At 36.1% G+C, this 13267-nt stretch overlaps 3 protein-coding genes across 6 annotated transcripts in view; 2 read left to right on the top strand and 1 right to left on the bottom strand.

Moving 5' to 3' along the window:
- The window catches only part of rufy3 (RUN and FYVE domain containing 3), a 41735-nt gene extending 38348 nt beyond the window's left edge, over positions 1-3387 (top strand). For 3 of the 4 annotated variants that reach the window (XM_057357243.1, XM_057357261.1, XM_057357270.1), the window contains 6 exons: positions 1383-1502; positions 1657-1780; positions 1896-1972; positions 2067-2106; positions 2192-2263; positions 2621-3387. In XM_057357243.1, coding sequence (XP_057213226.1) covers positions 1383-1502; positions 1657-1780; positions 1896-1972; positions 2067-2106; positions 2192-2263; positions 2621-2764 — 577 coding nt within the window. In that variant the 3' untranslated portion in view covers positions 2765-3387. The remainder of the gene's footprint in view (positions 1-1382; positions 1503-1656; positions 1781-1895; positions 1973-2066; positions 2107-2191; positions 2264-2620) is intronic. The other variant, XM_057357251.1, reaches the window with a different exon arrangement.
- Positions 3388-3796: 409 nt separating this feature from the next.
- Positions 3797-6402, bottom strand: grsf1 (G-rich RNA sequence binding factor 1). The gene is made up of 9 exons (XM_057357383.1): positions 6094-6402; positions 5824-5965; positions 5554-5709; positions 5300-5434; positions 5072-5210; positions 4629-4753; positions 4433-4533; positions 4081-4216; positions 3797-3926 (listed from the first exon to the last, which is right to left on the bottom strand). Exons 1-9 carry the CDS (start codon positions 6307-6309, stop codon positions 3874-3876), a joined length of 1203 nt encoding a protein of 400 aa, XP_057213366.1. The 5' UTR covers positions 6310-6402; the 3' UTR covers positions 3797-3873.
- Positions 6403-6750: 348 nt separating this feature from the next.
- mob1ba (MOB kinase activator 1Ba) lies at positions 6751-12399 on the top strand. The gene is made up of 6 exons (XM_057357499.1): positions 6751-6937; positions 8588-8754; positions 9934-10027; positions 10119-10252; positions 10620-10783; positions 11029-12399. Exons 1-6 carry the CDS (start codon positions 6924-6926, stop codon positions 11104-11106), a joined length of 651 nt encoding a protein of 216 aa, XP_057213482.1. The 5' UTR covers positions 6751-6923; the 3' UTR covers positions 11107-12399.
- Positions 12400-13267: the final 868 nt, after the last annotated feature.

Raw genomic sequence — 13267 nt, 5'->3', positions numbered from 1 at the left:
AAAAAGATTGCAAGACAGGTTCACATTTCTTTTTTCAATTCTCACGAATGTTACTGCCTCCCAAAGGATGGCAATAATCTTGTCCTACAGTAACTTCTCTCCTCATCTCTGTCTTCTGTGAATCATTTCTTTGGTCTTTTTTCTTCATTTGGTCTTTTTCCCATGCTTGTTTTCTTCTGTTTCTACTCATTTTGCCATGAGCAGCGAAAATGACATGGCCAAACAGGCACGGAACTTGAACACAGCTGCTGAAAAACTCCTGCAGAGGCAGCAATAAACTTATTGCACCCGGATAGTTTCCAAAATGCCTAAATAAAAAAACAGATCTTCAGTTTGATTTAGCATAACATAGATGACTTAGGGTATTTATTTTATTACTGGGTTTCAGATCCATTGCCGTTATTTTGTTATGGACTGAAAACTACGGACTTTGCTTTTGTGTCCCCCGCATCATCTTTCAATATTGTACAGTCAACTCAGTGCTCCTGTCTCTAGTCTCCCTATGTGTGTTTTAGAAGAAGTAAAACGCAACTGTTTCGGCCAATCTTACAAATGGCCTGTTTCCAAATATACATGGCTTGGGGTCAGTTATGTACATTTCAAGTCATGGAAATGCATATCTATTATACTGTTTCTCTACTTCTCAATACTGTAAAAGAGGCTGGCAGAATGTTGGTTCCTTAATAAAACCATAACTCAGTTCAATACAGCATGGGGATACATTCCTAAGAAAAACATACAATCGTTGTACAGATAAAAGTATGCAACACCATATTATTAGGTTCATTTGTTAACACTCATTGACCGTGTTCCAACCCTTGTTTAAAAACTTTGGACCTGAATATTTGACTAACTTGCCTAAGTTTCACAATGCTGGGTGCTTTGAGAGATGCTCGAGCCGAACATACTAACTGAATATGATTCTTCAAGGCATATTCAGGAGGTTATGTTAGCTTTTTTGCAAGAAATGATGCAAGATCGCGTGCCTAAATTATTTCAAAGCTTAACGTTAAAGCTTTGGAACACACTGGAAGTTGATGCCAATTGTTAAAAGAACTTAACACCCGGCTTTATAAAATCTACCAACATCTGGATGATGAAATCATCTACATTGTGAATGGACTGAAGTGTATGTAAACATAACGTAGATGTGAACTGTAGTACAAACATAGCTTAATAAAAAAACAGACCCTTGTCAGACTGCTTTGCTTTCTTTAGCGTTTACTGTTTCTGCACTAGCCGTGAGCATCCTCCTGTGTTCCAACTGTCCTTTACGTTCCTCAATTAGCTCTTCAATATGCTTTTATGATTTCATTCATCTTCCTTTTCCATGGGTTTTAGTTTTCATTTCACCTCATTAAGTTAATGTGGCCCAACTTCAGATGTAAGAAGGCGGAACGAGAGCGAGATCTGGCGGACGAGGCTAATCGATTGTTCAAGCAGGAGTTTGGGGACAAGATTGAAAGTCTGCAGCAAGAGGTGGAACAGTTACGAAAACAGAGGTAAAGAGATTGATGTTAATGGGGTTTCCCAGACATTAAAACTAATGGTTGACCGGTTTAAGATGGCCAGTGCCGGTATCTAAAGAAACTAACAAATGGCAGATATAATGCAGATAAGTTATTATACTGTACAATGAAATTTTATGTGCAATAGATCAGTTTTGGAGCAAGATCTCAGGAAATCGAGAGAGCATCACGGCAGCCACAGTTCTGATTCTCTGTTGGGAAAAACGCCACCACAGAGAGATATGAAACAACATGTGGAGGAGATCAGAAAGGTGAGAGTTGCTTTGTGAGTTCTCAGTTATTTTGATCTGAAAGTTTCTCTCGTGTTTATTGCTCTATATGTACAACATACCGTTTCCTGAAATTCACTATTTCTGGTTTATTTAGGAGTTAGAAAGCGTCAGAAAAGAAAATGACACACTACGCACTGTGCTTGAGGAAAAGTCGAGCCTTGGATCTAGTTTGTAAGTCTTTATAAATGCTGAAACAGATACTAAACTGTATACATTTATCTTGTCCATTATTATCAAAAGGAAACCAAAACTGTCTTTTTCTTAGGACACTGTCACATGACGGCGAACAGGTGCTGCATTTAACTGTCAGTTATCCTTATAATTTTTTATTTACCTTAGATTATCTGAAATTCCTTGTAATGTTGTTTTAACATTTTTCTTATTTGGTAGGATCAGTCTGAAGACATAGACCCTTTAATCTGTCCTATGTGTGAAAACCAGAACTCACTGACCACACCTAAGGTACCAACGCAATCTGTACCTCAGCAAATGTAAAGACGATTTTATTAAGCCTCTTAAATGTATATGGATTGTTTTAACCCAATGACTAAAACAGAATGTAAACGGTTTTAATTGAAGCAAAGACAAGTCATTTTGTACAGTTAACAAAGTCAGACGTTTCCTTTAAAATATAAGATATACAAATATATGTTTATGTATACATGTAATATTTAAAATCCCAGATTCCAATGTGGTCTTGGACTTGGAAACCCCACTGTGTATTTTACAAAATATTTATTACACACTATTGATGGTCATATTTCTCATAGCAGTTTTGTGCATTAGTGATACATTCTGCTTTTTTTTAAACAATTTCAGAAGCAATGTAAGAACTGCAGTGGTGTGTTTTGTGAGAACTGCGTGGCTAAAGAACTTCCTCTGCCTTCCTCCATCAACCCTGAACACGTGTGTGATGTCTGCTACTCGCGGTTACTGCAGCAGTACGCCTCCACACCATCCTGAGACACCGCCTCCTCCTGAGAGCATAGACTGTTCTATCAGCACCAGTAACGGGTTATTAATTGATTAAGTGCAATTTAGATTTAAAAATATTCTGGTAATCAATCAGTACCAGACATCGCAATTATTTGCACCCAGTGTTTGCCAAAAAGGGATGATGTATGATATAAGCTGTTTAAAATGCTTTGAGATTGTTTAATGTGAGTATATCAACATTTAATTCGTGAGGATGAGTGACTGAAGCTGTCCACCAAGTGGATTAATGCAGGTCTTTTACTTGAATTATCCCCATGCCATTTATGTTTTTCAAGTGTTGATAAACAGCATAATAATAAAAAAAATCAAAAGAAGAGGATATATACAAAATATAATTTTTAGCTTGTTAAACACTTGAACAAGCAAAGCACATGTACTAAAGGTTGAATAATCAAATTTAACATTCATGAGTTTATAATACATATTGGGTGTGTACACAAAGAAACTTGTTAATGTTCTTTCAAAGCTCATAACTTAACTTGGCTCAGGTTCCAAAATCAAGATCTTAATTGTAAAATACTGTAAGGTTGAAAGAGTTGAAAGGTAGTTTTATGCCTGCTTGTTACAATAAAATTTTATTATAATGTGGATTACTTAGTCTGTTTATTTTTTATATAGGTAGTTGATCATGTGGTGACATAAGAACATGCTTAATTATATTAAATATATTATAATTTAATTCGTTTTTATAATTTTTTAGTCTATATCTACAAATGCTTTTAAATTCCATCTTTAACACAAAAAGACTGGGAACAAGTATTGGAGGCAAAAGAATTACGATGCAGACATTCCTTGACACATTTATATGAATTTTATACATAAAATTATATTGATTAAAGTTTATGGTTACATGCATAACTTACCCAATGCAAACTGCTGGTATGAATAAAATGCTTGACAAGAAAATATTTTTGGCTGAAGCCAGAACTTACTTTAAATTTGCATAAACTACATGCCTACATGCTCTTACTATTACTGTCCCAAAATAATTCAAGGCAATTTTATAATATTATCTTTTAATGTTGAGTCATCACACAAAATGTTACAGGACGGTTTAAAATAAGTTCACTTTGGTCTTATTCTTCCTTAGTTGGTGGTGAATTCAGGAACAACTCAACGTATCGCTCCACTGGATGACACACAAAACAAAAATACCAGGAAACATGGTTAACTGTTATGTTTGTACTTATAGAATTTTTACAATGTTTTCTACAAGTGATACTTTTAGGCAACAATTACACTGATATAAATTGAACACAAATTCGTTATTTTGTATCACTTACTTATGTACTCTCTGTCTTTGGACATGGCTGCTACTGCATCCTGATGTGTTGTAAAATAGGCCTCTGCCTCACCAGTGGGTCGTCCACCAGGACCATACTCTATAAGAACTCTGTCCAGTCTGATGGGAGAGAAAAACTGCAACACAAATACCACTTTGGTCATTCAGTGTAGAAAGAAAAAAAACAAATTGTCATTGGTGACAAATAAATAAATAAATAAATATATATATATATATATATATAACAGTTAAATATCTGTTATAAGAAGCAAAAAACGAGAGATGAAAATACACCAACTTAAAGTTCATATCATAGTTTTAATGGCATAAATTAAAATCAAGAGAACTCTTACTTTTACAATGTCATCTGCTGTACATCCATAGGGTAAACCTCTCATGTGAATGAGGTTATCAGGCTTAGAGGAACTGTGATGTGTTGTTGACACTGGGTTTGCTGAGCATTGAAAGAAACACAGGGACCTTACACTTGGCATAACACAAGTTTGGGTGTAAAGGGACAGGACATAATTCACTCAATGAACATCTCACCAGTTCTCGCCTTGTGCGATGTGGATGTGTGCATGGCACTGGCTGTGTTTTCTGAAGTCACATTACGCCCTCTTCCATTCTGTGCCTGGATCTCACTTTTTCTGCTGGGGAAGATCTCAATGTACCTGTACATATAATAAAAAACAGTATGTCAAACTTAATCATTACATAGTCAACCACAGCATATGTTTAAAAACAAAACAGTTGCTTTAAAATCACACTCATCTATGCAAATTCAGCAGTAGTAGGATGCTACAGATTCCACATATTTATCAAATGTACACAATGAATGCACTGTAAGTCACATTGGTTAAAAGTATTTGCCAAATGCATAAACGTCTCTCATTCAGAGACAACTGTGCAAAAATTACAACAGGAAAGCATATCGAATATATACAAATACTGAACATTTTGCATTATAAATTCATTCATGATTTACCCACCTGTTTCCCATGACCTCTCTGTCTCTCTCTATGGCCTTGCCTGCCATTTCCTTTGTGGCAAACTGCACAAAAGCATCCCCTGAGTTTCTGCCTTTCCTATTTAAGATTATTGTAACTCCATCTTCCACAATCTGTAACCCTGTTTCGAAAACAGCAAAATGCACAAATTAAACACCAGATTTTCATCAGCGCAACAATATTTATGTGACATGTTTTATAGGATTTTACCAGAGAAAAACTGAATGACATCCTTTTCTGTGCAGCTGAAGGGAAGACCTCGGAGTCGGATCACTCCATCTGACTCTGAACTTTCTTCTGTAGCCTTTAATATGGCATCAGCATCCTTGTTTGTGACCTCATACACTGAAACATGACATTTATAACTGAGCACAGCGAACAATTCATCTCACAAACACACAGTTTCTATCATTTTTACACCAAGCCAAGAACTTTATCTGGGTATGCCTCCAAATTCCCTTTACCTTCAATATAGCGCTGCCCTAGGTATTGTTTGTGCTGGTCTAATGCTTTGCCAACATCCTCCTCGTGCTCTAACTCGATGAAGGCCTGTCCAGTCGGCCTGCCGTTCCTATTGTGTATAATATGGATTCCTTGAACTCCACCACGGATCCTACAATCTATTAAAGGAATTAAATGGAAATCATATAATCAATCATATACTGTAAATAGGGAAACAGCACACAGGCAGAACATATGTAATTAAAATCTGTTGTCAATAATCATGAATGTACCTGAAAAGAAGCTCATTATGTCTTCTGAAGTACATGACCAAGGAAGACCCTTGGCACGGATGACGAACACTTCTTTAGTCTGGGTCTCTTCAGTGGGAGAGTATTCTGGTAAAGGTGGGTACTCATCTTCTTTAGATGGTGCCTAAAAACATCAAATAGTGTCAGACTCAGAGAAAAATGTCAACCAGAATTGCAATAGCACAACAAAAACTCCTGAGTCATGCTTGAAGATGATCTGAAAAAAAAATTATAACGCTACACAAATGGTACCTCAGAAGACAGATTTCGTTGGTATGATGTCCATATATGTTTGGTGTTATAGTTTGTTAAACACCTCGCTGACCATGAATGACTACATCGAGTTCCTGCTGCTGCTGCGGATTGCGCAGTTCTAATATAATCAAAAGACTCCAAGCAGGAAAACTGCTGTCTTCTAACACAGCGGAAAAAAGACAACACAAACGAGCTCCTGCTGAATACAGACATATTATAAGGTCTAAATCTTTCAAATTTAACTTTATACTACAACATAAGCTGCTTGTATGTTGCATTGATTCAACCCACGTTGACCTATGTCATCAGAGGACAAAATGACGTACAAAGCACGCGCGCACTTGGACACGACAGTGCTTTCAAAATAATAGTCCTCAACCCAATAAACATTCATGTGAACTAAACATTATTATAGTTATATTTTAAAATGTTTTTAGATTAAAGCTATGGTTTTATGCCGACTACATTAATGCAAATGGGAAGTTTGTTTATCGCAATTTATGAGGTCGAATTGCTGAATCAAAATATTGTTATCTTTATAATATATGAATGTTTTGAATGTTCTAAAGTCACGAACAAAAATAAACCAGACAATCAGTTTTTTAAGTCATGACTCTTGTGGATGAGGGATGCGCAGTTCGTATTATCGCGAGATTTGGCTTTTGTTGAGACTTTGGATAGGAAGGAGAACTTTTGCACAGACAGGATCATTGTTGTTGGATTGTTAAGGACATTGATCCTGAAATATCTGGCTTTTACATCATCTGACTGTCAAAATAACGGATCAATATCGATTTCCGAAGCCCAACGCGTTTCTTCAAAGAGAGATGAGCTTTTTATTGTGAGTATGAATGGCTTGTGTACATGGAAACATTGATAGCTAGTTAGCAAGCAAGCGCAGAAAATACTGCTTTTGCACAGAACCTGTATGTACATGATCAGTCGTGACTCACAGCCTTGATATGTTAAAACTGCGCCTTAATAACTTAATAGAAAAACCCTGCTTAATATTGTCGCAGGACGATATGGTAACGTTAGTGCGTAGCCGTCATATGACACTGTATTCTGGCTATTGAAGAATACTTGACCATTACATGAGCCCATGAAACAGCTGCGTGAAGCATAAATTGTTTACTTAGTTTTCTGTGATCTGACTGTCATGTGTGTAAATCGGATGTTCTCGTTGAAGTGATAGAAACAATTATTTTTGCTCAGATGATTCAATAACGTGACCCCAAAAGAGTTGGGAGTTAAATAAATGTTATTTTGTTACGCATTCACGACACCTACAAGTGTCTAGATAAGTAGTACCCGGTATATACTAACAACTTGGGTGATACTAGCTAAAATATTGTCTGTTGGCGTAATGTCTTCAGAAGCAAAAACGTAACTTGTCAGCAGTTTACATTGTACAAATCTCTTCTGCTTTCCATACAAATCAGAAGTAGGCTATGTTTTAACTTATGCTGTGCCATTCAGAAATCATCGGATGTGATACAAGTCATTTTTAACATTAAGTTGCGTATTAAAATGCATCACTTGCGTTTCCGGAGAAGAAATGCATTACAGGACCCACATAAAGCACAAGGGAAGATAATTCGCTGAATTTAAATGCTCAATTGATCTTAAGGCTTAATTTGCGCCTGTTTCATCACTTACTGTGCAAACCCTGTCCTGTGTTTTTCTGTCTGAACAGGTGGACATGCTAAACAGCAGCTGTTTAACCGGTGAAGACAGGCTTTGTGGTGTTGATAGAAAAACAAAAGCACATAGGCCAGACCTCATGTGTGATACATGTTGAGTCAGTTTATGAAGAGCAGTAACTCAGCTACAGTTAATCCATCCATTGTTCATCACATTATGCAATTTATAAAGCTGCTTGTAGACTTGAATCTGTGTGTTCAGCAGGGGGCATAGATGTTTAAGGAGGACGGTTGACAATCTCAATGTAGCTTTCTACTCTCTCGAGTAGTTTGTTTGTTGAAAGAGCAGTGACTTTTGCAAAGATTTTACTAAGCTGTGCCTTGTCATCTGAGAGCGAAAGGTCGATACTATTTGGTAGCCGCTTTTTTTTTTTTAACTTAATAAGCAAATGCTGTAAATGAACTCACCAAATAAGTTATCTGTTCTTATGCTATTTAATTATTTTATATCATGAGTTGGCTGCACTGAGAAAAATGTGTTCTTTTTTTATGCTGATTCAGGAGTTTTGCTTGCAGTGCTGTAATATGCTTCCCCTATTTTAAACTAATAATCCAGACAAAATCTTACACGAGAGCCAAACAGACCAAATTGCAATATTATAAAAAATGACCATAAAGAGGGCAACTGAATCAGTGGTTTAGAGTTATCTTCAATATAACCAATCTCTTAACAACGGTCGTCAGATTCAAATACAGTACATTAGTTCAAGGATATCATTTGTCTTCCAAGCTCATACCCCACATTACATCTAAAACTGCTGCTTTCAAACTTTTCTGTCGTTCCACAGTGGAAGCCGCTCGTCGAAGACGTTCAAGCCAAAGAAGAACATTCCAGAGGGCTCGCACCAGTACGAGCTCCTGAAGCATGCAGAGGCCACGCTGGGCAGTGGAAACCTTCGCATGGCTGTCATGCTGCCCGATGGAGAAGATCTTAATGAATGGGTGGCAGTCAACAGTAAGCATGTGACTTTCATCGGTGTGACACGCTAGCCGAATCTGGAAGCTTCTCAAAATAGCGTTTTCAGTTTAGAAGGAAGGTCTTGCTCGTTTTTGATTAGCTGTACCAGTTGAGTGTAGTTGCATTTTTGTTTTGCAGTTCTTTTGGTCGTGGTTTAATGTCCTGTTTAGCTTTGGCAAATAAACCAAGGAATATGAACTGATGTTCATTCTGCATACTTACCTGAGATTATAAAAAATTGCAGTAAAAATCACTGACCCACTTTATATCAGGTTCCTTTAAATACTATGTTCCTGCATAACAACAGTGTACTTATTTGATACAAATGTATTGTATGCATTATAATGCTTTTTATTATGCAAGTATGCAGTATTTTAAGACGCATAATACAAAGTGGGAGCAAAATCCGGAATGTATTCATGTTGAATCCTTTGGTTCGTTTGGAAGTAAATCTACTTGATTAGAAATCCATTTAACAAGAACAGCATTGCGACCTTAACTTCAGAGCTCGTGGCTTCTTCTATTTATAACAATAGAGATATAAGAGTGGAACCATCTCTATTCATTAGCCTCAGTGAATACAGACTCTGGCAATGTTGATGTTGCCAGAGTTTCTGGTTTCATGTAATTACTGAGGCTCATGTAAAGGTGGGTGTTTCCCAGAATCTCTTGTATAATTTGCAGGGTGTCCCAGTCGGGGGTTTCTCAACCCCTTTTGGTGTGTAATGAATCAATGAAACTTCAGGGATTTTGTAGTAGATGAACAAGTGGTGTGCTTATAAATGTATTGGCTGTTGTTTAGCACAGTTAGTGCATTACCTGATTTGACATTAGAAGTCTTTTGGTTCTGTCTTTTTGAAAGATTTCATTGAAATGATGCGCCACTTGTGTTTGTGATCGATACACAAAACAATACCCTAAAGTTCATATAATGAATTTATAAATTAAATGTACCATTTATGAGTCATGATAAATGAAAAGACCACCAGACAACTGCTGGCGACTAGCAGTTCATACTTACCATTAGAAACAGAGTAATGAAGTATTATGGCTTTTGGCCCTGTGTGTGTATATACATTTACAAATGTGCAGTTATTGTGTGAGGAAAAATTATCCACGGGTAAAGTTGATCTTGTATGTTCATACTGTAATGCTGCATGTGTTTACTGCCTATAGCTGTTGACTTCTTCAACCAGATCAACATGCTGTATGGGACCATCACAGACTTCTGCACTGAGGAAAGCTGCCCGTTAATGTCTGCTGGACCCAAGTAAGTATTATCACAATAAATAATTGCAAACATTGTGTTTGTGTGTGTGTACATGTGTAAATGAAATGTGTTTCTTGTGTGTTATCTGCAGGTATGAATATCACTGGGCAGATGGCACCAACATCAAAAAGCCAATCAAATGTTCAGCTCCGAAATACATTGATTACCTGATGACTTGGGTCCAAGATCAGCTTGACGATGAAACACTTTTCCCTTCAAAAATAGGTATTATACTAATTTCATTGTAGGGCTACAAGCATTGTTTTTCATTTTTGAAAAACTCTTGGGCCTCTTGGTTAATTTATCATGACATTTGGTATTCATGATTTGGCATGATGCCAGTTTTCTATGGTCCAAAAATAGCCCATCCTAAAATATCTGTTGAACAAATAACCAAACACAAGCCAACAGCCAATCACATTTTAATAGCTATTATTTCAGTAAATATTTAAGCATGAAACTCAGAATCCATGCCTAAAGATAAACTGTGTCTGTATATATGTAAAGGCGCGTCGAAGGAACTGTGTACTGAATTATAAGTGAATTGGACACAAGGTGACGCTTTAAGTGTTTTTAACTCTGTGACTGACAGGGGTTCCTTTCCCAAAGAACTTCATGTCGGTGGCCAAGACGATTTTGAAGAGACTGTTCCGTGTTTACGCTCACATCTACCACCAGCACTTTGATTCTGTAATCCAGCTGCAGGAGGAGGCGCACCTCAACACCTCTTTCAAGCACTTTATCTTCTTTGTTCAGGTGTGTCATGTGTGAAGCATGCCGGTTTGTGTTTTGCTGCATGCTTTTGTTTATTTTGTGATTGGTCTTTTACATTGTTAGACCAAACAACTCCATATTCATTTATATATTTACGCTAAATAATATTTATTACATTTTAAACAATTAGTAAATATTTACAATACAAGTCTTGTAATTGATTTATGTTGTTAATGCTGAACATGTTAAATGTTAAAATGACTACTGATTTAATTTCTCTTTTTTAGGAATTTAATTTGATTGACAGGAAAGAACTTGCACCCCTTCAGGAGCTGATTGAGAAGCTCACATCCAAGGACAGATAAATCTGCTCCTGTCAGCACATCTTTTCCCATTTCTGTGTACAGACAGCCTGGCTTTACTCTCTGTTTTTGACAGGTGTGTGGGAAAGTTTCCTCAGAGTTGGAAATAGGCTGACTCAAAAAATCCCTTGACAAGCTACAACTCAACCATAGGTCAAGGTCACAGTGGAATTATACTAAAGTCTTTTTGACGTTGTCTCAAACACTATCTAAGTGCCTGATATGTCCACTTTCAAATGTTAACATTTGTACAAAAAAACACCACTTATTATGCTTTTGACTTTTTAGGAGTACCATGCGTATTGATGATAATTAGTGTTATGTTGTTTTCTCTTGATGGATTTATTTAGATGTTTATAGATAAAAATACTGAATGAAGCATACACTAATTTTCACAAATATGAAGAGTAAAAGTCTTGGCTGTTTTTTAACTACTACTTGTGTCTCATTAGGTATTTGGAAATTTTGTTTCACTTTCCGTAGTGGGACAGCTTTGTTTGCATCCTATTTTATCTAGCCCTCAGTGAATGTCCCCTTGCTTGTTGTGACACCATTCACTGAAGAAATGTACCTTTGGGCCTGCGGTTATGTCAAAATGCTTTTATACTGTTATGTTTATTCTGGAAAGTACTTGTATATTGATGAGCCAGACTCCCAGTGTTTCAAGGTTTGTCTGATACATGCTGGGATAAAATGAGCTGACTATGCAAGATTGGTATTTCCTATTATTATTTTTTTTTTGTAGATACCCCCTTATATACCAGGCATTTGAATTCTTTTCACAGTTTTTCCATGGATGTCAGTGGCTACTCCAAACACAGGCCCACAATAAACCTAATGAAAATTATGCATTTCTCTTGCTTTTTGCCCAGCTGTTCTGTGACCTAAGTATTTCAAGCATCCATAATAAAATCTTTAACAACAATTTATGAGGTGAATGAAAATTCAACCCGTTTCATGTCATTTAAAATGTGTAAATTTTACAATCTGCTATAATTTAAACTTTGTATATGTTTGGTCTTCATGAAGTTTCACCCCATGAATGTTCATTTATATGAATGTTACTGAAAATGTAATTATTCTGAATTAATGGCTTAAAAGATTTTTAAACCACTCCGTTTTAAAACAGTACAAGATTGATCATAGACAAATGTACTACACATTTTTGAGCGCAAGATGTATATAATGTAAACAGAAAGGTATGCAATTGGAATAACATGAAATGCTTAACTTGCTGAACTTTTGTGGTACAATGCTGAATACTGTTTATAGGATAATAAACCTTGTTTAAAAAGATTAGCCTTTTTCCATTTTTTCATACAAGTAGTTAGGCTATATAAAATGACTATTACTTTTATATAAAGGTAAATCTGTTCAAACTTAAATTTGTGCATATTATTTTAGAATAAAATGCAATAATCTGTTTTATACAGTGTCATATGCGAAGGAAAGAAATACAGTATGCCAATACACAACATATTGTACAAATCTTTTTAGACTACTACTCCACAAACATTAAAAAAGTCACAACAACAATGCATTATAAATGTTATTTGCCTCAGATATCTATTTATTTACTGTAAACAGTTCATCAACAAGCAAGCAAGCATTGAGTCAAATTAAGTTTCTCTATTGCATAACACTTCCTGTAAGTATACTTGTCTAGCCTTTCCCATATTTTCTTTCCCATAACTCCACCTCTACCTAAAGAAAACACCTGAAGTCAAAGAGCACGTGGCCATGGTAGTCATGTTTCGGGTGTGGGCAGTGTCTGCCTAGAGAAATGCCTGGAAGACTATAGCTACTCCAGGTTTAAATGATTCAGCGAGTAATGGGAAATGTCAGCTTTTTTAATGCTTTTTATGACTAGAAAATTGCACTTTATTCAATATCTGCCTTGTTATTCCATTTAATGATTTTGATGGTATTGACGTCTCGGATAATTGTTGTTTAAATGAGATGAAATTATTAATTAATGTTCTTGTTGCATTTACAGGATGCATTTATTATTGTTTCATATTTTGTTGAGCTGTTTATATGGTACAGCATTATTATTAAAATGAAGAAATGTTTGCCTTTTTACCTCTATTGCTCAATCCAAATGAACATTTTCAGTTGCATTCCTTAAAGGTTCCCAGAAGAGGGAGACTGAACATCTATGATT

Source organism: Triplophysa rosa, linkage group LG2 (assembly GCF_024868665.1).
Source record: "Triplophysa rosa linkage group LG2, Trosa_1v2, whole genome shotgun sequence".
Classification (NCBI taxonomy): domain Eukaryota; kingdom Metazoa; phylum Chordata; class Actinopteri; order Cypriniformes; family Nemacheilidae; genus Triplophysa; species Triplophysa rosa.
Note: the sequence above shows the minus strand (reverse complement) of the source record. Positions and strands in the feature narration are given on the sequence as shown.

Bases quoted from the DNA above. Each gene is read 5' to 3' on its own strand.
- grsf1 (XM_057357383.1), bottom strand. From the start codon at position 6,309: ATGTCTGTATTCAGCAGGAGCTCGTTTGTGTTGTCTTTTTTCCGCTGT. The intron at 5,966-6,093 runs GTACCATTTGTG...TGATGTTTTTAG, and splicing joins AACGAAATCTGTCTTCTGAG to GCACCATCTAAAGAAGATGA. The intron at 4,754-5,071 runs GTGGGTAAATCA...TTATATGTACAG, and splicing joins AGAGAGGTCATGGGAAACAG to GTACATTGAGATCTTCCCCA.
- mob1ba (XM_057357499.1), top strand. The intron at 10,028-10,118 runs GTAAGTATTATC...TGTTATCTGCAG, and splicing joins TTAATGTCTGCTGGACCCAA to GTATGAATATCACTGGGCAG. The intron at 10,253-10,619 runs GTATTATACTAA...TGTGACTGACAG, and splicing joins ACTTTTCCCTTCAAAAATAG to GGGTTCCTTTCCCAAAGAAC.